This window comes from Squalius cephalus (assembly GCF_949319135.1).
Source record: "Squalius cephalus genome assembly, chromosome: 15".
Classification (NCBI taxonomy): Eukaryota; Metazoa; Chordata; class Actinopteri; order Cypriniformes; family Leuciscidae; genus Squalius; species Squalius cephalus.
This window is the reverse complement of record NC_137136.1, coordinates 16421529-16445342: the sequence shown is the minus strand read 5'-3', so window position 1 is coordinate 16445342 and position 23814 is coordinate 16421529. Positions and strand designations below refer to the sequence as shown.

Sequence of the window (23814 nt, the reverse complement as noted above, 5' to 3'; positions counted from 1 at the left end):
ATTCAAGCAACTTAACAGAAGCCATACCATGAGATGATTACTTCACTATTTGACACGTTTAGAATCCACAGGCAGTTTACTCGTTTACATGGTAAGTCAGCAGCTCTCCCACTCCATCTACTGGCGACTCATTTCAACTGATGAGGTGCCAGATACCACAAATCCTTCCTCCATGCAAGACTGTGCATTCCTCTTTTTTATACACATTATCTGTCTTCGAATCTGTCTGACGAATACAATACAAATGGTAATCGCCCAGGTTCAATTAATGTAATCTTATACCAAAGTGAGACATTTTAGCTTTTTTTTTTTAAACCTATTTAAATAAGAATGCACAATTTATTAGTACCATATTGAGTATTAATAGCTTACGTTTTTTTTTTTTTAATTTAGTAGAGTATACATTTTTAAATCTGTTATCGGCCAATAAACATATAAAGATAAAAATGTAACTATCTTTGTTGGTTATCTTTATATGTCAGCACATATAAAGATCAGCACTGCTCCGATTTTTTTTATATTTTGCAGCTCTATGAAAAACAAAACAAAATAAAAGATATTTGCTGACAGTTTGTCCATATTCACCAAATGCACTATATTATAATTTTAGCCATTTTTGTGTAATTCAAACACTGACTATGTGGCTTCTTTGGAATCATTACTTTAAAAATGTACATATGAAAGTGTTAATGATAGAGCTTTTTATAGCCGACTCTTAGGAAATTAAATTTATATTCTTGCATACTGTATGTAAATGTGATTTAAGAAGATGAATCCCTTTTTCATGTGCTGTAAAACCCTTCATATAACATGTCTATTAAAAAGATTGTTATTGGTATAAACAGTCAATCCATAAACAGACAACACAGAAGGCTTTCTCTGGGACATAAGTGAATTATTTCGATTTGGCCATATCTATACACTCCAAAATGAATAACACGCTAACAACTGATTTAGTATGAGGCTATTTAAAGTTGAAATAATCAACTCAGCAGCTCAGGATAGTGCAGAATAGAGCTGAAAAAGGCATGCAGTGAAAATTACAGTATGCAAAACAGCTCAGCTATACAAATAAAATGTTTTTCCGGCATTTTCAAACTTTTAAAGGCCATAAAATAGAGAAGTAATTAGGAACAAAACATTCATCTGAAATACAAATGCAGCGAGTAAATTAGGATCTATAACCAAACTATATATTGCATTTGGAGAAATAAGTTCATTCCTGCTCAATTTCCATTAGTCAAAGAATATTCTAAGTAAATATTCCAATCAATATTCCACATACATTAACAGAGAGAGAGAGAGAGAGAGAGAGAGAGAGTCATGAAATGCATGTACCAGAGGAAGTTCAAGTATTATGTGGCAGCACATTTATAAATTATCTTATTTTGGCACAAGAAAATATATTCAAAGATGTCAACAGAGATGATTAAAAATACTTCTGAGAAAGCAATTCATGTCCAGAGGAGATGGGGCAGAAATACTGGAAATACCGTGTTCAGCTCTTAAAGTGTCAGTTCTTCCAGAGGCCAATAGCTTTAGTTCAGGTCAGTATGTTTTACTGCAGCTGGTTTGCTCTCCTTTGAGCTTGTTTTTGCATTACAAAGTCGGGTTGATAATGACTTCAATGACAAAGTCATCTAAGTCTGTTTCTCTTGACCACAATGGTGCCAGCCACAATGTCATACACAGTCCTGTTGTGCTGAAAGAAAAGGAGTGTGATGAATGCCGGAAAAAAGAAAGCGATGGAGAAGTTCTTGTTTAACGCTCTCACCGTAGACCTACAAGAAAATCATAAAACAATAAGTTTCAATAGAAATTTTGGAAAAAGGTCTAATTTTTTAAAAAAATGACAAAGAGTGACATTAACAGCAGCACTGACGCAGAAAGCGTGACATTTGTCGCTGGTACCACAAGAACTCGGTTTGGCTGAACCAGAACGGAGCTGTCACATGTGACCACTCGTAAGCCAATGAGAAACTTCCCTGGTGTCGCACCACCAGCTCCCCAAATACATATGATCTGAAAACAATCAAAAACAGTTATGCAGGTCTTCATGAATTATTTCGGCAGATTAATTCAAATGTTTGAACTAACCTCATAAAAGCAAACTAATATCCTGTACACTAGAGCCACAAGCATCATCTTCTGCAATTCCTCCATTGACGTGTCCTCATCAATCTCCTCTACTATGAAGTGCATGGCAAACTTTGAGATGTCCCTAAAATTAGATTTTAAATGGGCAATGATTTGGTTTAATGAAAAACAGCATGAGTGATATGTAAAAAAATATAAATAAAAGATTCCAGACTCACTTCATTCCACTCAAGTGCACAATACTAAGGATAATTGTGGCTTTAATGAAGAAAAGAATGAAGAAATCCACCATTTCCGCCAAGAACCTTTGCAGAGGAGAGGGGATATAATATTCCCTACCTAGACAAAAAATAATACAAACATGAACTGCTTTTGTAAACTGAATCATTCTAATTACGAGGTACAATTGTATGCCACATCTTATATGTCTTAATATATTGGATATAATATTAAACTCACTTTTTTTTTTAAAGACGTAAACAATATTAGTTTCCTTTAATAACAATTAGCCTAAGTGAACATAGGGGTGATTTCACTACTTTAATATGAGCATAAAATTCCAATTTTGCCATGTCTCATAGATCCATGCACAAACTTAACATAAAACTGGCTATTATAAGGAAGAAATGGTGTTTCTTCATCTCCCCTTTCTCCAATAACAATGTTTCAAACAAAACATTTTCATATGAATTTTGATGTAGCCTAATGGGTAATCATTTCATAGGTTTTGTTTCACTATAAAACATTCTATCCTGTTAGATAAAACTACAGAAATAGGCATTTTTTAAAAAAGCTGGTAAATTCAACACATTCATGTAAATGTCAATGCATCACTGAACAAATTTCAGCTAACTTTCCCAATTAGACACCCTGTTAATGTCAGTTTTTACATAATGAAGCCATAATAATAGACTTTGAGCACCTGAGAAAATCATATTTCTAAGAGTCTGGAATACTATTCTTTAATTTTAACGTAGACACTCAATCACATGCATAAACTAAACACAGTCCAAGAAGGCTCGTTTAAATCTACACAAAGTACTGAGTCAAATCCAACGCTAGCGATGAATATAATATTGCAGCTGGCAGTTTTAACAACAAAGAAAGTTAATAAAGGATGTATTAATTATTATATATAATTACCAGGCTGTTGAGCATTTCCATTGGGTTGCTGTGGTTGTTGTTGTGGCGGCAGCTGCGCAGGCGCTGTGGCAGGAGCTCGAGAACTCGGTCCGCTCGCGTCAGCAGCAGCACCCGCCGCGTTCGCACCTGCAGCAGGAAAACCAAACGGGCTGCTAAACCAGTTCCGAAGGTCTCCATTAGGCATATCTGTACCCCATGTCGTCGCTCCTGGCGTTTCATTTGTTCCTTGTGTTGGGAAACACGGTGGGAAGGAAAACGCAGACATGGCTATCCAGCTCTGCCAGTTCATATAGCTGTAGTAGTACTGCCACATCCACTCTTGTAATTTTTCGCAGTACTCTGTGGTGGTAACAGCGGTGGAGGTGTCTTGTTTGCCCTGGGAACAGGGCTTGTGAATATTTGTTTTCATGTTTTCGCCGTCCCTAGTTCTACTGTTTTTTGCCAACGATTTCTCCTTATCACCAGCGTTTTCTTCTAACTCCGCCATGACACTTTTGTTATGTGACGATTTAATCAACTTCCGGCAATATTTCGTAGTGCATAATAAAAGTAATAGAATAGAGGACATGAGCAAAAGCGCAACCTCTTCTGTTGCCTAGAGGTGTTTCTCTGTGGTATGCAATTGATGGAAATGGATTCATATTAATTCATGGTACAAAAGACATTCATATTCCTGTACAGAGAAACCTTTTCTGTTTTTGCTGGAATTTACACTTAATAAGAATTAATTAATTTATAAATATATAATTGGGAGAGCGGGGTAAGATGTGTCATCCCCCTTAAATAGCATTTGTTCTAGCATTGTTAGTGTTCTTAAATGATTAAAAATCATATCAAATGGATAACAGTATAGACACTTTAATGAATTTAACTTAAAGTACAGTGACATGACAGTGAACATCTATTACAACAAATTAGACACGATGGAGTCATGAATATCTCTCAAAACCCTTACCATGTAGGCTACATCACATTGCCCTTCTTTTACTTTGAAAATAACTCAGTCACAGCAATGTAATATCTATTTTACTTAATTCAATAGCTATTTTATTATTAAACTGTTAGCTATTTTACTGTTTTAAATTTAAATTCTATTATATTATTAAGAATTAGTTAATTTATAAATATATAATTGGGGATAGCAGGGTAAGATTTGCCACTCCCTTAAAATAGCATTTGTTCTAGGATTTTTAGTGTTCTCAAATTATTAAAAATCATATCAAATGGATAACAGTAGACACTTGAATTTAACTTAAAGTACAGTGACATGACAGTGAACATTTATTACAACGTTACAGACACGATGGAGTCATGTTTATAAAAAATGAGGGTAAGAATATGTATCAAAACCCATGCCATGTACATCACATTGCCCTTCATTTACTTCTAAAGTAACTCACAACTATGCAATATCTATTTTACTTAATTCAATAGCTATTTTATTATTAAACTGTTTGCTATTTTACTGATTTACTGTTTTAAATTCAATAATTCATTTCTAATATGGTACAGAGACACAATGGAGTCATGTTAAAAAAAAGAAGAGGGTAATATTGTGTCTCAAAACCCAGAGCCTATGTGAGACAGGTGTCGAGTGGGACAGAAATCATGATGATCATAAACCACATCAACGACAAAGTCCAATTAACTGAAGCAATAATAAGAAAATTGTGATAATATCAAGGTACAAGTTCAGAGCAGCAAAGATGTACTCTTCTGGACTGATGCTGTATTTGTGCTTTCCACCCAGTATGAGCTGCGTGTCCATCACCAGGTACTACATATAGATAATGAAAGGGAGAGACAGTAAGATAATGACAGCAGTAAAGTGGTATTATTACGACAATAACTGATTGTTGGCAGAACATAATATTAATACTGTGCCAGCTTCATACTGCACAGACTGACTCATGACATCCCCCATAAGGATTATTCATCTTTACACACAAAGCTGCACCGTATAAAGCAAGAAAGAAGTGTATTTACCACAGAGAAGACCAAAGTTCCCAACGATGCATAAAGGATGTACAAATACTGTGGAATATGAAAGTTTGCATGAATGAATATAAACAAGTAAAGATTTTTGATAAGAGAAGGAATTTGAGGATTTACCTGCGATCTCAGAATTGCACAAAGCAATGCAAATGAAAACAGCGTCCAGCCCATTGCCCATATGCTTCCTGAAGCAGCTGTGAAATCCCACTAAAAACAAGCAAAGACTGGTTTACATACTTTTTATAACATAACAAATCATTAATTTTAATAATGAAACTTAGTAATACAGTACATATGGTCTGATGTCACTGCAGTTTTGTAATGAATGTACGTACTTTAGACTGCAATGAAAACAAACTCATTGCAAGAGACACCAAAGCAGTTGCACCCACTGCCCAGAGCACTGCCTCTGCCGAATAGTACCTGAAAAGATATGTCGGTTTCTTACTATAACACTGGCTGTGTAACTAAATTGTTCAATTGTTGAAGTTCAATTTCTTGGAGTAATTGAAGTGCATTTAAATCAGTTTCAATGATGCTTTTCACTCACACTACAACTGATCCAAGGAGAAGGCCCTCTGCAATTGTCTGTGTGAGAAAACAGCACTTAGCATTTACAAAATGATTCCATTTAATGCTCACCACAATTAAATACTACAGTTGTTCTGTGATTTACTTACAAAGATCCCTAGGAAGATGAAGTTTAAGGGAACTTTCCGACGGATGTCACCACAACAGATGAGCACAATGATTAAAGCAAATGTTACTCCCCTTGTGAAATTTAAAAAAACAAAAGAAGTCAGTGTAACATATTCAGTTAAACACAATTTATGCATATTATTTAGGACATGCAGAACACACAAAAGAGAAGTGCTCACATCATAGTGTAGGTAAACCAGTATGTGCCTCTTACCCAGTCACTGAGTGTCTCCCTATAAGAAAAAGGCACGAGTGTATTAATAATAAACACACAACTACTGTCCAAAACTATTTTTAGTTTAGTTTTAGGCCATACTATTTTTATTATATTTTAAAATGCAAGTCTAAAATGCTCAAGCCTATGAAGTAACACTTAAGTACACTTCATTATCTGTTCTTTGAATTTGAAATTAATTGAAGTAGGTGTGTCAAAATAAATACCAGTCTACTTACCAATAAAGAAAAGCACAGATGATTCCAACAGTTATTAATAGTTGAACCATAAGTGTTAAGTACACTTTTCTTATGAAACCTACATGAAGCACATTTGTAGACATGACACAAAAAAATCACAAAAAAAACACAATTCTAATTTAGCACATCAAGAAACATTGAGCGTATTATGTTTTTATGTATTAACATAACCAAGAGACGGAAGTAATTTCAAGAGAGCACAGCTGACCTCTTCTTATTACTGCATCTGAAAAGCAGTTCTCGTTCTCAAAGCCCGGGGTGTACTCTGGGGGTGCGCTGTCTGGAATCCCCATATTGACATGTTCAACAACGGGGGGCATCATGCCAGCGGTGGGCTGCCCAGCATTGTGCTGCGTTGCATTGGGATATTGCGGAGGGTAATAGGGGTTGTACGGAGGGGGAGACTGCTCTGTGTTCATATTGTGTCTTTCGACAAACCTAAGTGTAAGTATAGACACACTTAATTTAGAAAATCGAGAGTTAATATTACAAACTCTGAAACTGATGCTTTTATGATAGATGTAATCCACACAGACGAAGAGGCCTATATGCCAGCATTTTTATCTAATGACATATGACTAAGATTAAAAAATGTAGGGTGCCAAATTTTCTTTATGTAAAATTGTAACAATTTCCATCTAATACACAAATGTGGCATTATGATATTGTTAAAAACAAATTTACATTAAAACTGCCACTTACCTTTTAATCTGCCACCACTCTGCTTCCTGTTGTGAGTTGTGCCGGGCAAAGTCTGTTCTCGATCAGTTTGTCTCCTGGGGGACGGCCTTTACCTAGCATCAAATCAATACACAAACATTCATGAGAGCCAAGTTCATGTGTGTGTGTGTGTGTGTGTGTGTGTGTGTGTGTGTGTGTGTTATTTTTTGTTTTAAAATTCAACAAAGAATGAAAGATATTTCACAATGAAATGTACAATTTACAGTGATGTACCTCTACTGAGTGATTTTTGTTTTTATCATTTTAATTCATTTAAATTAATTTATATCACTTTAACTACAGTCGTCTCTAAAATAAAATAAAAACGATGCTTTATTTTAGAAGACAACCTCTTTGTGATGTAATTTAAGGGATACTTCACCCCAAAATAATTTTTTACATTTTTTTATTATTACATGGCTTGGTTGAATTCTAATGTAGAATGCGGTCTGTTATTTCTTTATAACAGACCGCTGCGAAGTAACACACCGTTGCCATGAAAAACTTGGTGGCGTTGCTGTGGACGCAGGATTCTAACCGTAGAGACGGAACGGACTATTTTCTTTAGCGGAAGCAATACAATCGTTTTTAAATCAATAAACTCCTTTTTAAATCAATATTTTGTGTCCAATTATTGATTTATTTGGTGGGTAGCCATTTAATTAGCGGGATAATGTAGAGCGAGGCGGTTGTTATAGCGAATACAACCCCGACAGGCTGATCGGGACCCCGATGCGAAGCGGAGGCCATACAACCGCCTCGCTCTACATTATCCCTTACTTATTTACTCGCCACCATGTTCTCCAATTCAATACAAGTGAGCAAGCTTATAATGACAAAAGGCACATAAAAATAGTTCAGTTAAATCTGGACATATTCCTCACACAAAGCAATTGTATAAATATTTTATCACTTGAAATATTTAGAGCATAAGTAGTATGCACTACTGTTATGATACTTTTTGGAGTTTTACCTTTTTAAAAATTTTTTTTATTAGGCTACGCATTGTGTTTTAGGGTTAATGGGAATTTCTCTAAAATTCCAGGATAATATGGCAGAAAATTACAAGTAGGGCCTACATTTTCCGTTTTGTCTTTTACAGTGTAACCACAATCCATTCAACATTACATTGCATATCCTGTAGATGGCGTTAAATATATTGACAACAACTAAATGTGCAGGTGTGCTACCTAAATCATGACTAAAACATGTATCCATAAGTTAAAATGAACGGGAAAAAACAAAGATCAAGAAAATGGTCATTAATAATTCATTAGCTGCTTATTTGTATGTAAATATACCCAAACACTGGCGGATCGGTCCTGATTAATGAATAATTCATAAGCTTCTGCAGCAGGATTCATACCCACTGCTGCATGCGCAGGTTTCAAAAGCCAGGACACTCGAGCATTTGTCCCAAGAAAAAAGTCGTCTGTTACTATTTTCCACTTCCAGTGCATTTTAGTGTTTTCGGTTTTGTTCGTTGTATGACGAGCTGTCACAAACTTGGGTGAGAAAACGTCTGCAAGGTAGGTTTCCATAGCAACGTCGATATTCTTGCACGAGTTTCTTCAAGTGTCTCGTTTTAGAAGTTGCCCTGTTTGTTTTGATGCACAACCATAGCAAGGCTACAGGCAAAACGTGGGAGGGGATGCGAAGAGGGAGGGCGGGAGAGAGGGGGACAGAGGCGAGGATGGGAGGAGAGCGAAGAGAACGAGAGAGAAAACCGTTCAGCCACTGGCCATCGCCAGAGTGCTTAATATTCAATGACCTGTGATCCAAACTCACGCAGGGGACGTCAAAACAACAGTGGTTTAATCATCTCAAAGAAGGAAGCACGGGGCGAAGTGAACTGCTGCTCTTGCACTCGAAGCCAGCGCTTGTCATTGGCGATTTTCAAACTTTTTGCTTTTAAGAATTCATTCCCAAAGTCGGGATGGAACGGCGTCTTGTATCGTATGCAAATACGTCTGCTGACGTAGTTGATCATGTGGGTTTTGGCGTAGATCCCCCTGTGATCGCCAATTTTTTTCGGCTGTTGTCTTTAGGATTCGGCAGAATCATTACAATCGTACGCTTCTATTGGCCGTACACGTGGAAAAGTACGCAATTTTGGACCCGAGCTGTCATTAACCTCACATCCCAGCGTTTTCCGTTGGTGATAGGCAGGTAAGAATGGCTGAATTATTTGTGTCGGTTGGGAAAAATAGCAAACAAACCTTAAAGTTGCGTGCGCGTTTGAATACACACAATAAGTAGTTGACTGAAACGTGCTGTAAAGCGCTTCTGATGTCAGTTGTTTATTTCGGCTGAACTTTGTTTGCTCAAGGTATATCGTAGAAAGTGAGCACCAGAATAACCGCATCGACCTGACCCGATAACCTCAGTTTTAACGTTTCCAGCGCTGTGATTTGGTGTGGCTTGCGGAAAGTTTCATAGAATGGTTAAAGTTAAGAGGTAATGGGCGCGAGAACATGTCTACTTCTCTGCTGTCGAAATAAGCAGCAAAATATGGCTACCAATGTCGACATGGCGTTACGTCGGTCCAAGTGATTTTTTTTATTGGAGTCTGTTCTGCCTCAATAAAACCCTCTTTTCCATTGTAAGCCACGATCGGAGTGCTATTTCGAACTGAGAATGGTGAATTCGAGCACTTGTATGAAGTGAGCATGGCACGCAACTACTTTGATTTCGGCTTGGTGTCGTATGATGTAGGCAGTGGTGACGCCTTCCACGACCATACTGCATGGCACACGCATCAGACGCGAGCCACATTGCAGCACTGTGTTCACATCTGTGATAGTTCCCAAAATTGTCGCATCCACACTACTAGAGGGCCACAGCACCCTATATAGAGCAAACGTGCATTTCTGAAAGCTGAATATACTAATAAAAAAGTGCAGATCTGAGTTGTTTAAAATTCTTCATATGTAGCATGCAATTGATATATCGTAGCCTAAACCATCTCGGCGAATATTGTGATTCAAGTGTGTAAAACAAGCGGCCTACGCGTGATATTTGCTTCAGTGTTCAGTCAGATGGAATTCCAGATTATGGACAGTGACCGATTTCCCATCTGTCAGTCATCCCGGGCTGTTTACTCATGACCAGCAGGTCTTTCCTACTTTTCCAGGTAGTCTGAAAATCACTTTTAGAATATTTATAAGGTTTAATGGGTGATTGGAAAAAGAACTAGCTGTTTTATCAGAGGGGTTGCTTGAGTTTGAATAAAGTCAAATTGAAGGGAGAAGGGCATCTGCATCTTTAAATCTAGCAGCAACATTTGTGGGGCCTAAACATCATATGTAAATAGTTTTTCTAAGCTACTTATATTTCTCCTTCCATTGAATCTCATTACTCTGTGTAAAATACACTGCTTGTGTATTTACCACATGCTTCTATCATATCATGGACAGTATAATCAGATGTTTTATTTAGTTTACAGCATAATGTCAAATGAGAGAAACCCACTTTGGTTGCTCTGGTTTATTGACTAGTCCTAAATAACTTATTTGATGATCAGTTAGCACCACGTTTCACTATGTTGTTTATTAATCCGAGTAGATATTTGTCTTAACTTTAGAAATTGGCTTAGTAGAACTAAACAGAATATTTGTAATATGCGCACTAGAAGAAACGGCTATTCTTATGTGTTCGTTGGAAGGGCATTCTGATACATTTTCATTATCATCATCACAAGTTTATTCTGCATTGATGCCATTTTGAAATAACTTAACATTCTCACTCCGCCTGGCAAAAATAGACTTGTGTTCACCTTGTGGGCCGTAGTATGGTAACATCTCCCGTTACAAAGTTTTATTCATGGAACCAATACTAAGACAACTTTTGCAAAGTAGTGACACGTATCATCAAAAGTACAACTCTGCCTGAGTTGCTCCGGTGCAAAATGCAGTTTGTGCCAGGTGACTGGCTGGATTCAAAATGGCTGCCCGCGTTCGTGAGGAGCTGACGTCTTTGAGGAGGTGGTTGCTGCTGCCTCTGCCTCGTAGCTCGTGCTGTCGGTGACTAAGCCGACAGTCGCTGATGTCACAGCCGTGGGCTGGGCTCCTTTGAAAGCTGTGTGTTCTCTGTCGGTGCTGGTGGTGACTCCACTGAAAGCAGAGCCTCTTTGTGAGGGAGTCTGGCCTCAAATTGGAGCCAGGTTATTTATTAGTCATCACTACTAAAGCTATTAATTTCCTTCTGCAATCATGTCCTGGAAGAGAGAGTCAAAACTGATGTGTGCTACCAGCTGAAGTTGCAGTTCAAGGCAGCATACTATCCTGCTCTGTTTTCTTATTAGAAATGCTGCATAATGAGTACAACAAATCATGATTCATCACTATGCATGATCATATTCATGTCAATTCTTGCGCTCATACTCGTTTATGATTACATATTCGAGCATGTTGAGTGGCAGTGAAAGGAGCTGGGCTTCAATGCAGATGTGCCTCCGCATAGCAGATTCTTACTTGAACTAAAGAAAATAAAACAATCAGTTTGAGAAGGTTGTTTTCTTGACGAGAGAAGAGTTCAACTTTTTGCAGTCGCTCACTGTTGAGCAAGCCTCTCTGTTGCCAATATTCTGCCCTACTTTTACAGTCGTGACCTAGCTTTTTGGAGGTGTAATGGAGAGACTGCATATAACTGTACTGACCATAATATTGAGGAGTAGAATGATAAATATTTCTAACAAATGACACAGTTATTTATTTAAATGTGCTAGCTTCGCTTGATTCAGGCAGCTGCATTATGAAGTCCTCGGCTGACTTGAACTACATTCACCTTGTCTGAGCTGTTGTTCAGCTAAACTGTTATAAAAACTGTGAAAGATGGTGTTGCTCCATCAGGGACATGACAATGTTGAGTTTATGTTCATGTTTGTTAACTGTCATATCAATCCACTGACCTGTAACTTACAGTTAGGAGAAAATAAAATAAGAGTCTGCTGTCAAAATTATCTGTCATGCGGAGTGTCACTCGGGAAAGATTATTATTTTTGAACCAGTGCCTCTGAGGCCTTTTTAAAAATGATGACATTTAGATGAACTTCTAAGATCTAGCTAAACTGTTTTTTTACAGGTGAGAAGAAGCTGGGTAAAAAAAGGTGGCAGAGGACGAAAACTTGCCACATAGGACCTTACAGATATTGTGCTCTAAAAGGCAAGACCATCATTGACAGGTGGGTTGCTAATTTAAAAAGATTTGTGATGATACAATGATATAGAGTCCAAACTGAGCAGTGATGTTTGTACTGCAGTGATAAACCATGCTTTGAATAATTCAGTCATACTATGTAATTAAATAAGCTTTCATCCTTTACAGGATTTCAGACTTTGAGATAGACCGATAATAGCTTAGGATGTGCTTTTACCAATGAAAAGAGAATCGCTAGTCAGTGAAGATGGCCCATTTTAATGCAAAATGATAACATCAAAGGTGAAGAATTTACCCACTCCTCATGTCTCACTTATCTTTCAGTTCTCTGCTTGTAATATGTTTTTCCCCACATAAATATAAAGAAAATAAGGACAAATAATCAAACTACAAGCAACAGCAAAAGTAAATACAATAGAGCAAAGATACAAATAAAATAAACTGTGCTTTCAGGTAGGTCTAACATCGGTTTTCAGGTACAGAAATTGAATAAAGTAATCAAATGTAATTCAACATTGCATATAATCCTTACTATAGAAATGAAATAAAGATGAATCATTATTAAAGTTTCAAAGCTATTTAAAGTGATTTCCTTGTCTTTTGTTGTTTGGTTAACATTAAAAACACAGACAGCAGGAATACACATACATATATACACACACACATGCACAACGAACTTTAAGTGATTTGGTTAGATGCAAATGACCTAGGGATATTAAAATTATGACTGATACAGATAAACGATAAATAATTTTATTCCTGATAAGCGATAAATTCCTTGTGTTTTGTCTAAACAAATTAAAAATACTATAAAATAAAAGTCAATAAATTAAAATCCAACAAGTGAATTTAGGCATCACACCATTATAATTTGTGTTTTGATATTTTCTAGATTAACAGTGTTAAATGAATAAATTATTAATATTTTTAAAGTTTAACTTAAATTGAGCATTAGAAGATGGCCAATATAATCTAAACGTAAAAATAGGGGAAAATGATTGTGTATAAATAAATATTCAATATCGACCATCAATACAGAGCAATTAAAACAATCTCTAATAACAGTCGTTAATAACTGATATGGTAGCAATATATTGTGCATTCCTAAAAAGAGCTCATGTCAGCTGTGGCATTCATTGCATGACAAGACAATTGTGATTTATTTTCTCATTCACATCAGCATGTTGGAATGCATTGGATCAGATGGGGAAAGCTATAAACAAAAAGAGACCCGAGTTCATTCACAGTCAGTTTTCTGCCTCCCAGTTTTCTTCTCATCCCTAAAATGGTTGTGTTGGTGTCATTGTGGAGTCATGCAGAGCTTTAGATCTTAGTGTGATGTGTTATTCAGCCCTCTTGTGTGTTGTGACTCAAACTCACAGATGGCTGACAGCAGTGATCAGTGTCCAGTGGTATGAGTCTGATAAACCAGTTGTCGACCATATCAGAGGCGTAGAATCTGCCAAAATGTCTTTTTTTGTTGTTTTATAAGGAGTATTTCAGACAAAGCAGAGAAGACAAATGTTGCCATTCATTTCAGAACTGGCAGCAGTTAATGTTGTATAAATGTTATCAAGTCATCAGATCAATAGTGGCTGTTTAGAATTATTAAAACCTGTTTAATGTTGCTCAAAGAAAACATTTGCCTGCGAATGTAGTGTAGATACACAGTCATGTTAACCAGCCGGTGTTACCGGATTAGCGTTTTATTTAACAAAGTATTTCATCTGAAGCTCATAGACTCAGTGCTCACACATGACCCTGATCTCTTGATCCTCAGTGTGACCCTTTCCATGAGTATTTCATAACTCTCTGGGGCAGCAGCCATATAAGTTAGTGGTTGGCTACAGAGATTTAGTTTCTTTTGAAGACACTGTATGCTGCTGATGAGTCAGGCCTTTACAGCAGAAATGTCATGCCCTCTGTCTCTGGTTACTTAGTCAAAATTAAGCATGGTTTTCCCTGCATAATAGTGCCCAGTTTCAAACCGATGCACTGTTATTCATAAAAATGCTTTGTTTTGTGTTCTTTTTATGGGCAATTGATTTCAGATCATGTTCTTTTGAATGACACTTTTTATGGCCTCTTAGAAAGAGTCCCTCTTTTGTGGAACTACACAGGGAAATTTCCACTAATAGGGTGTAGTTTGGTGGCCCGTTACTTTTTTCAAAACATAGAGGAATTTTTTTTTCAGAACTTGCATGTTAGACAATAGGTTATTTAAAATGAGCTTAACCTAGAATGAAAATTTTGTGGTTTTAAATGCATCAAATGTCTTTACAAATAGTGATTTAGGCCTTTAACTGTAATCCAACAATTAAAATCATACAACTGTCATTTTGTCCTAATCACAAATTAAATTAAATTAAAGCTGCAGTCCGTAGTTTTTTTGGGTTAAAAATTATCCAAAATAAATTCTTGAGCAAGTACATAACCAGCCAGTGTTCAAAACTATCTGCTTGCCTTAGCTCGATTCAAAATGGTAAGCTTGTAATAATGTTTTTAATTCCAGTGCATTTCCGCAGGAAATTCAAGCATGTCTTTGCGTCATTACGTCACATAAAGAAGGTGTCTCGGCTAGTAGGCAATATTGCGTGTGAGGATGTTGGAGGTGGAGATTTATAGCCTATTCTCGCAGCACTTGATATAATTAAACTTATCAATTTGACGGCGGATCCAGAAAGGTTCAAACGACAATCACCAGTGACAACTGGAGATTCACGCGTTGTAAAACGTGAAAGACTTCGGACTGGCTACAGAAAAAAAGAGACTGCAACCGGGCCCATGCGAAAACAAGGATAAATATCGGAACAGCATTAAATGTAGTCACGTAATGCTGAGACGACAAAAATTTTAGAACAAAGTATAATTTGCACGGTTTGACGTGATATAAACGATCGCTAGATTTAATCGGCGTGATTTACTGCAATGCTTTTTTCCTCTTAATTGGTCAGAACAAAAGTGGATGTTGCTTACTTGAGCCCCTTTCACACAGCGCTTTGAACCCGGGAAATTGCCGGCAAATTGCCAGAGTGCCTTCTGTGTGAACGCAAACACGACCCGGGATTTATACCGGGATCGATCCCGGGTTGGGGACCTAGTAACATTGCCGTGTTCAGTCCCGGAACGCGCGCTGTGTGAACAAAAGCCGTAATAATGCCGTGTCGTAGTGATGACGCTGAAGCGCGGGATCGTTCGCCAGCTGTGAAACGGTACGTAATGCGCAAGTTTATGATCGAATCAGAGAAAAAAATGCACAAGCGTGGTTTCTCTCACGCAGAAATCGCAGCTCATAAGCAAACTTAAGACGCTGCTGAGACATTAAAGTCACATCGATGTCACGTGTCTTTACGGGATTTTTACGGGTTGTGTGTGAACGCACTCTGTGATTCCAGAAAATCACTGGCAGTGTGAATGAACCAAAATCAAAAGAACCCGGGTCAAATCCCGGGTCACTTTATCCGTGTATTTTCCGGAATCTCTGTGTGAAAGGGGCTTTGTTCAGACAAGTTTTTTTGGTGAAAATTTTTATGTTGGTCATACTTCCAAAACGTAGAATCTGTCATTGCGAATGCCAGTATCCACACCGGCGCAGCGACTGACAGCCGCACATTCTCCTCAAAACATAGGATTCATCCGTGCTGTGTCGTGCCGAGACACAACGAACGTAAAGTTGATAATTCTGCGAATAACTGCAATTGCAGATTTCGAACAGAGATGGCGACAAAGAGGAAAAACTGCAGACTGCAGCTTTAATTTAAAGCAAAATCAAAGCAATCTGTGAATTTATTCTAATTCATAAAGGCTTAATATTTAGCTGTATCCCATATTTTGTGTCCATGATTTTTTTTGGTCCCAAACATACTAGTCCCTTCTGAGCAAAAGCAAGCCACTGTTACTTTTTACTCTTTCTGATATTGATTGTTAATTTCATTGATGCTTAATTTTGATGTTGGTTTATTCCATATTTATTACTGGGGGGAAAAATTATAACAGGTTTGAAAAGGTTACGATTAGAAAATCTATATTTTTTTCTGACTGAATGAGGTTGATGATCAATGTTCTTTTTCCCGCAAAAATAAACACCCCATTTTACTAATCATTTGCTGAAAAAGATTTAAAAAAAGAATTTTCATACTAATCTATTTGCTGAAAGTGTCAGGAAATTAGGCGTTTATTGCAACCAGACATTTTTTTTTCTGTGTTCTCAGTATCAACAAGATGCACATGTTAGCTTTTTTTTTAAGTTTAGTTTTGCTTCCACTCAATAAGCATAATTAATGCACCCACTCATACTGATTCATGAAAAATGTATCAGCAAATACACAAGTATGCAAATCTAGAATTAATAGGATGAATACAATCTTTCAGTGTGGGTTTCACCCCGAAAGAACAGACTCGGCCAAAAATAGGAATGCGGAACGTTCCTCATCTGGATGTCTGTGGAGAAAATCCCTCCCACCTGCTGCTGGGCCGTTTCCATGGCAACGCATGAGTTCAGCTTTTTCAAGGCCTGTCCCTTGGTACCCCAAATCACTGAAAGCCTGGACACCTACCCAAAGGACTTTGCTCTGAGCTCTGTGTCATTCTCCTTCTGTGAAACTACTTCATTCTCGCATGCACCTACATCCATCCTCATTTAGACAAACTATTTTTTTCTCTCTTAAAAAATGTTTGGTTCTTATTACTACAGCCTTGAAATATAATTTATGATGCTACTCTTTATAGATTAATATATTGTTCAGCATCAGGTATACATTTTGCTGTGTTCTCAGAGACCTCATTCCAATATTCAAAAGGAGTCAGTAGTGCCCACATTTTGAGTCTAAAATTGTTGAAGGGGGTGTGATCTGTACCAATTACACTCAACACTTTTAGTCAGTATTGTCATGAAAAATAGCACTCGGTGTACATCTGTGCAGTGCTGCAGGCTTCTAGAGCCCCATTTGATGAGATTTAAATTAATTCTGCCTCAATCCCAAATTCAGCCCCCCCTACTGTGCTCCACAGTATTAACAGAGCTCAGTCTCCGCCCCTTCACAGAGGCTCCGCAGCAACATCCTCTGCTGGAAACATGCATGTCAATGCATGTGAATCCATACAGGCAACAAACAGTAGTGTTTTACAGAAACTGTAGTTCATGCTAAACACCATTGCCAGCCTGTATTAATGGTTTAGCAGTAGAGATGCACCGATGTAATGGCCGCCGATATTTATTGGCCGATTTTTGATCAATTTAAAACCATCGGCATATCGGCTAGCATGGAAAATGCTATAAAAAACAGATGGTTTATTAATGAAATCATTTATTAATTAATTGTTAATGTCTGTTGCATAATCCAATGTTTTTCTCTGGGTAAAATAATTAAATACTTGCTAAAACAAAATTAAATCTGTACAAAATACAGCAGGGCTCAACAATAAGGACTGCCTGGGGCCAGCATCAACGACGCTTGGAACAGTTTATCCTTTACACGTGTTTTTAAGCCATTCGAATTTAAATATTCAAGTGCAAGAAATGTCTGTATTCTCTCAACAGACATTTACATCGATAGTGTGGCGTTATAATTTATTTGCTTTTGGTGTACTGTGGAGTGGGTAAAACTGTTTTTAATGGCAGGCTAGCAGATACCGTTGACTCGAACTATGCAACTGGAAGGACTGGATGAAAAATGTTGAAAACTGTCTCCACTGATAAATAACACCCAGGCTAACTTGGAAATGAGGTCCGATGTCCAAAATCCTGAACCACCCCTTTAAGGTTGTGAAATTAAAAAAATATATATTTTTTGTATTGTTTTTAGTTGTTTTTTGTCATTTGCCTTTAGTGGTTTTAACCGCAAGTACACAACAATCAGTATTTTTTTTTCTTGTCAATAATGACTTTTGAGACTTGAGGCCAAGTAATGTTTCTTTTTAAATGGCTTTACACTGAACACTGTGATCATAAGTTAAGTGGTCTCATGCTTTATAATTTTTTATTGGCTGCAAGCCCTTGGCAAACACTTAAAATTGACAGTGTTTCCTTTCCTAGTGATTTTCATGGGGTAATAAATGTACTGGCTGGTTTAGGTGAATTTTTTTTTTTATGCAACCATCTTTTTCCCTCAGTGTAGCTGCTTATACCCTGTTTATTATTGCTTGTATAGCAGAACCTCTTTTACCAAAATATGAAGATAGTTAAATGTTTATGTTTCTGTATCATGTTTTATGTTCTTTGTTACTTTTTTGCAATGATGAGCAAAGGAATCAATATAAATACTAATAAATTATACAATCTTGTTGATTTTATTTTTTTAATTGTCTTTTTTTAAAAGCGGTTTGCATAATAATTAAATGTAAAAATTCAGATTTTTTTTTCTCTTCTGTGAACTTTGGTTGTCCTTTTTTGCCCTTAGCACAGTTTTCTCAAAGAAGAAAAAAATAATTGCCAGGGTTACATTATACTCATGTTCTCACAGTGAGTTGAGGCTGTGACATGAGATGCTCAGGGTCCCATCCATATTTAATCAGTCTCCAATGTACTGAGATCTGCTGAGGGCACCACAGGCCTGAGGAAGGCTATTATTGGACTGGACAATTTCGGCCTAGCACAGGATGTTTTTGCCCCTCCCACCTGGACTAACCGCCATATTGCTTGATGACTCTAATTTAATACACAGTACTAGGGTGTTTGTGTAAATGCTTTCATGTAGGAGCCTTAAAGGAACTGTATGTAAGATTGTGGCCAAAACTGGTACTGCAATCACTTTCAAATTACTGTAGAGCAGTGTATCCCCTCCCCCTCCCCCCTGACTCGAGGTTGCCAGATATGCTGCAGGATCCAGCAGGAACGTAGGCTGACACGTTTGTAGCTGCAGCTGTGGTAACTAGAGCAGAGCTGGCAACCCGCATGCTGAAACACAACTGACTTCGTGATTGGTAGATAGGTGGAGGGTGGGGCATCAGGCCAAAACACAACATGACAACATCAACATCAGTTGAGGGCTGCAACTATCACTTTTAAATGACAATATCCTGGCCGGACTACTGTTGTCAGTGATATAAGTATTTGAAATGAACATGATTTATCAATGTCTTGTGACATATCAGGGCCATTTTATGATTAATTGAAATACATTTCTTACATACAGCTCCTTTAAGACTTCAGCTTAAATTTTAATGAGGATCTGTAGTCCTGAAGTGACAATTAACAGTTGTTTTTATTGTTTTTATTGTTCAGCTGTCAAACTGCATTTTCACATGAAGTGTCTAAAGGCGGTCACACACTAGATGCGGCAGACATACAACATGCAGTATCCTAAAATCAAAACTTGTTTTTTTTATTCAATTTTTTTTATGAATCTTTGCACACCGCAGCTGATGTTCAGCTTCTATCCTGATATGACTTTGGGGACTGCTCAAAACTGCTCAATTTTATTCTGAATTCGGCTTAAAATTCTTATGTGCCATTCACAAGTTTTTCAAGTTCGACCCTAGACAACACCTTGATTATAGCCAATGTTTCAAGAACAAGTTTATCTATTTGTGGTTTGACAGCTCAAATAAAGCCCAATTATAGAGTATCTTTGTTTTCTTCATGAGCTGTGTCTGCACCAGAGTGATTTTTATACATATAGGCTAGTTCATACCTAGATTATACCTTAATTCTCATGCTTGATAATCTGTCCTGCTTCATTTGTATCTTTTCTTGTTTTAAATAGGCTGTGTGGTCTGGGATGAAGTCTCATGAAGTCTTCCATTGGAGCTGACATTCACAGTCAGCTGAAACATCCTTTACCGATCCTCCACCAGACAAAGACCTGCCCATTGCCCATCACCAGAGTCCCCCTGCACTGTACCGTCTTACTCCCTGACCATGGCTAGTCGAAGAAAGTCTACAATCCCCTGCATGATCCGACCGGATGACTTGGTGACTGCAGATGATCAAGAAGAAATGGATTCTTGCGTGGACGGTACAGAAGAGAATGGATCATCACATGTGTCTTCTAGTGAGGACTGTACAGAGAGGAAGAGTTCTGTGAACTCTCTGCAGGAAGCAACAGAGATGGAGAAACCTGACGTGAAAACACGACCACAGAGGAAACTCCAGGGAGGCTATGAGTGCAAATACTGTCCCTTTTCCACACAAAACCTCAACGAGTTCAAAGACCATGTTGATTCCAACCACCCCAATGTTATACTCAACCCACTTTACTTGTGTGCAGTATGCAACTTTAACACGAAAAAGTTTGATTCTTTGACAGAACACAATGAGAAGTGCCATCCCGGGGAGAGCAACTTCAAGTTCAAGAGAATCAAATTAAACAGTCAGACCATTCTAGAACAGACAATCGAAGGTTCAAACTGTGCAGTTATCTATGATACAACCAGCCCTCAGTCAGGAGAGGACTTTACTGCTTTTCCTTCAAACAAATCCACTACTGTTAAGATGGCTAAGTCCAAAGCAGACAGTTTACGGCTACAAGACGATAGTCCGCTGGACAAACTCGCTCAAGATCTCCCGAAAAAGCAAATCACTGCAGTGAATGTGAACGGGACTGTGATAATCCCAGATGCAACTCTTAAAGATGGCCTCTCTCATATAATGCCATCTCTGCAACGCCCACCTAACTACAACTTGGTACCAAAAATCGCCGTCCCCTTGAACACTTCAAAATACAACCCCTCGTTAGATGGCAACTTGACCCTCATCACCTCCTTCAACAAGTTTCCGTACCCTACTCAAGCAGAGCTCTCTTGGCTCACTGCAGCCTCCAAACACCCCGAAGAACAAATTAAAGTGTGGTTCACTACCCAACGGCTAAAACAAGGTATCAGCTGGTCTCCTGAGGAAGTTGAGGAAGCACGAAAGAAAATGTTCAATGGAACGATTCAGTCTGTTCAACAAGCATTCACTGTCTTTCCTGCTCAGTTAGCTCAGTCCACTAAAGCTTCACAGCCCCTTATCCAGACCGTCTCTTGCCATGTCCTTGGACAATCTGGCCTAGTGTTGGCACCAGTTACCAATGGCTCAAATCCGACCAGTTCTCCTCTCACACTAACAGTCACAAATCAAATAGCACAGGGTGTCAAGAGGCCCCATACAGCACCATTGGTTGCCCCAGAGATAAAGAGGCCTTCAATAATCCAGTCCGTTCAGAGTATTCCGAAGTCTGTCTCTCCAACACCAAGTCTTTCTTCAGATTGTGAGAAAACCCCTGATCAGATCAGAGAGCTGACCACTAGCTATGCTCAGTGCCAGTTTCCTGATGATGAAGAAGTGTATCGTCTCATTGAGACGACTGGCCTCTCCTGGGGAGAGATCAAAAAATGGTTCAGCGATCAGCGCCATGGAAACCATAAGGCAGTGCAACAGATTAAAACAGACTTCTCTTCAAAGGACAGCCAACCACATAAGCCTGTCGCCACACAGTTTCCACTACTAGAGAGAGTTAAAGGCAAATCCTCTGAGCAAATGAAAAGGTTAGAGGAGAGTTTCCAAAGGACTAGCTTTCCAACCCAGGCTGAGATAGAGCACCTTGTAGCAGACACCAGGCTCTCCAAAAATGAAATCGATTGCTGGTTTGCGGAGCGCCGTGCACTACGTGACAACCTGGAACAAGCCTTGCTCAACTCGATGGGTTCGAAAAGGTTTGAGCATCACCTTCAAAGGGGTACATTGAATGGAGTCCATGAGCAGGACAGCAGAGTCAGGGACTCACCTCTTCCCATTCTCACGTCCTCAGTGTGTCCAGAGGCCATTGATGGCAAGTCACTCTGCCTCCTTAAAGACGTGTTTGCACAAACCCAGTGGCCCTCACCAGAGGAGTACAACCAACTAGAAATCCAAACAGGGCTAGCTCGTACAGAAATTGTCCGCTGGTTTAAGGACAACAGATCTGCTCTGAAGAATGGAACTTTAGATTGGATGGAGCAATTTCAAAGTCTTAGCAACAAAAGACAGAATGGACAAAACAACTTGTTGATCACGGATCAGACACAGAGCGTCCTACAAAGACACTTTCAAGAGGCAAAGGTACAAAAAGAGGAGGGTTTTGAGAAGCTTGCAGAGCAACCAAAACTAACCAACCAGGACATCGTAGAATGGTTCACCAGTAAACTGGGCCACAACATGCCTGATATCAGCAAGAGCAAGGAACATGGACAGGGAAGTGTAGATGGTAAGAGGTGGGTTTCCTTGGCAGCTGACATTGACAGCAAAGACTATGATGCACAGAAAGTGGCACGAGACCTTGAAGTGCTGTCAGCAGAACACCGAGTGACGGGATGAAGTTGTAAAGGTAATAGTCTTATTTTATTTTAACTTGCTGGTTGATGTTTTGAATGGAGGAGCAAGACAGTTGCTTTCACAGCGTAATAGCTGTTTCTCGTGATAATGCAGCAGATGTGGCTGTAAGACACCCAGGATGTTGGCAGTCTATAATTTAGCCTTTAGAAAAACAGCTTAGCATTGAGCAGAGCCCAAATTTTGTGTTAGTTGGGAAGGGGGCAGTGTCAATTTTCGTTTTTCTTTCAAGCCTCCATCCATAATTTATGTGAGTCAAGTGGCATTTGTTGCTTGTTCTGTTGCAGAAGAAAACAGGCTGCTATGACTTAACTACATGGGCCTGATGATTAAGGAATGACCTTTGTCGTCGTGTATGGAACCAATGATCTCATATCTGGACTCTGAGGTTATCAGAGACAAGATGGAATGGGAGCATCTGTGAAACACTGTCCGGAGAGTGACCATGGAGTGCCAAAGTTTGACTGCTTTGTTGTTATTATGTGTTTGTTTTTTAAGGGCCCTTGTAAATATTTTTTTCTGTACTTCAACAGATTTGTAAAATTTTTTGAAGATGAGACTTTTGTTACATTTATAATAGGAGTCCCAAGACATTTCCTTTGACCCTTATAATGGAATGTTCAATCATTTTTGTGAGGACACAAAATCAACCCACCTGCTGGTGAAGCTGTTATAAAACACAATGTGGTCCACGATGGCACTTAACATTTCAAGTGGACACACACATACACACAAGCGGTGCTTCAATAAAAACCATCTCATTCCAGAAAACGAGGTGATATTATGGACTTTTCTTTGAACCATAAACACATTGCCTGCTCTCATACTGTACCTTATCGCCAAGGGGACAGAGCCACATGGTGGACATAATCAAAATCGAAATCAATACAATACAGTGATGCACAGCATATGTTTATTTGTAGTCATAGGCTAATTTTTTGGCAATATTACAGTAACTGCAAAATTATACTTATCATGTTGGCTTTTCCTGGTATTCAAGGCATAGTTCCATTTTCCACTACTCAGCTGTGAACTGCTTTCAGCTCGCTTAAGTGTATTTCTTTTTTTCCTGCTGCTGCTTTTAGTGTCATGTTCAGACATGTATCAGGAATACTGTACTGCTACCAAGAATCCTGCTTGCTCTTTATAAGAACCAGTCTGCTGTAATTCAATAAAACACAAATGATTGAAAGCCTGTTCTGAGTTTCATTGTTTACACAACGGTAGCATTGCCAAAGTAA

General features: G+C 38.3%; 3 protein-coding genes across 3 annotated transcripts; 1 reads left to right on the top strand and 2 right to left on the bottom strand.

The window, feature by feature from the left end:
* Window positions 1–397: 397 nt before the first annotated feature.
* On the bottom strand, window positions 398–3774 carry fam8a1b (family with sequence similarity 8 member A1b). Its single transcript, XM_079895899.1, has 5 exons — window positions 3241–3774; window positions 2316–2436; window positions 2098–2221; window positions 1883–2022; window positions 398–1781 (listed from the first exon to the last, which is right to left on the bottom strand). Exons 1-5 carry the CDS (start codon window positions 3725–3727, stop codon window positions 1637–1639), a joined length of 1017 nt encoding a protein of 338 aa, XP_079752025.1. The 5' UTR covers window positions 3728–3774; the 3' UTR covers window positions 398–1636.
* Window positions 3775–4489: 715 nt separating this feature from the next.
* LOC307172314 (protein lifeguard 1) lies at window positions 4490–7169 on the bottom strand. The gene is made up of 10 exons (XM_079894601.1): window positions 7111–7169; window positions 6617–6846; window positions 6388–6466; window positions 6114–6167; window positions 5916–6006; window positions 5786–5823; window positions 5571–5658; window positions 5353–5442; window positions 5227–5274; window positions 4490–5017 (listed from the first exon to the last, which is right to left on the bottom strand). The coding sequence occupies exons 2-10, from the start codon at window positions 6825–6827 to the stop codon at window positions 4868–4870; spliced, it is 849 nt and encodes a 282-aa protein (XP_079750727.1). The 5' UTR covers window positions 6828–6846; window positions 7111–7169; the 3' UTR covers window positions 4490–4867.
* Window positions 7170–8783: 1614 nt separating this feature from the next.
* On the top strand, window positions 8784–23810 carry zhx2a (zinc fingers and homeoboxes 2a). Its single transcript, XM_079894578.1, has 4 exons — window positions 8784–9297; window positions 12211–12310; window positions 19989–22568; window positions 22861–23810. The coding sequence occupies exon 3, from the start codon at window positions 20144–20146 to the stop codon at window positions 22556–22558; it is 2415 nt and encodes an 804-aa protein (XP_079750704.1). The 5' UTR covers window positions 8784–9297; window positions 12211–12310; window positions 19989–20143; the 3' UTR covers window positions 22559–22568; window positions 22861–23810.
* Window positions 23811–23814: the final 4 nt, after the last annotated feature.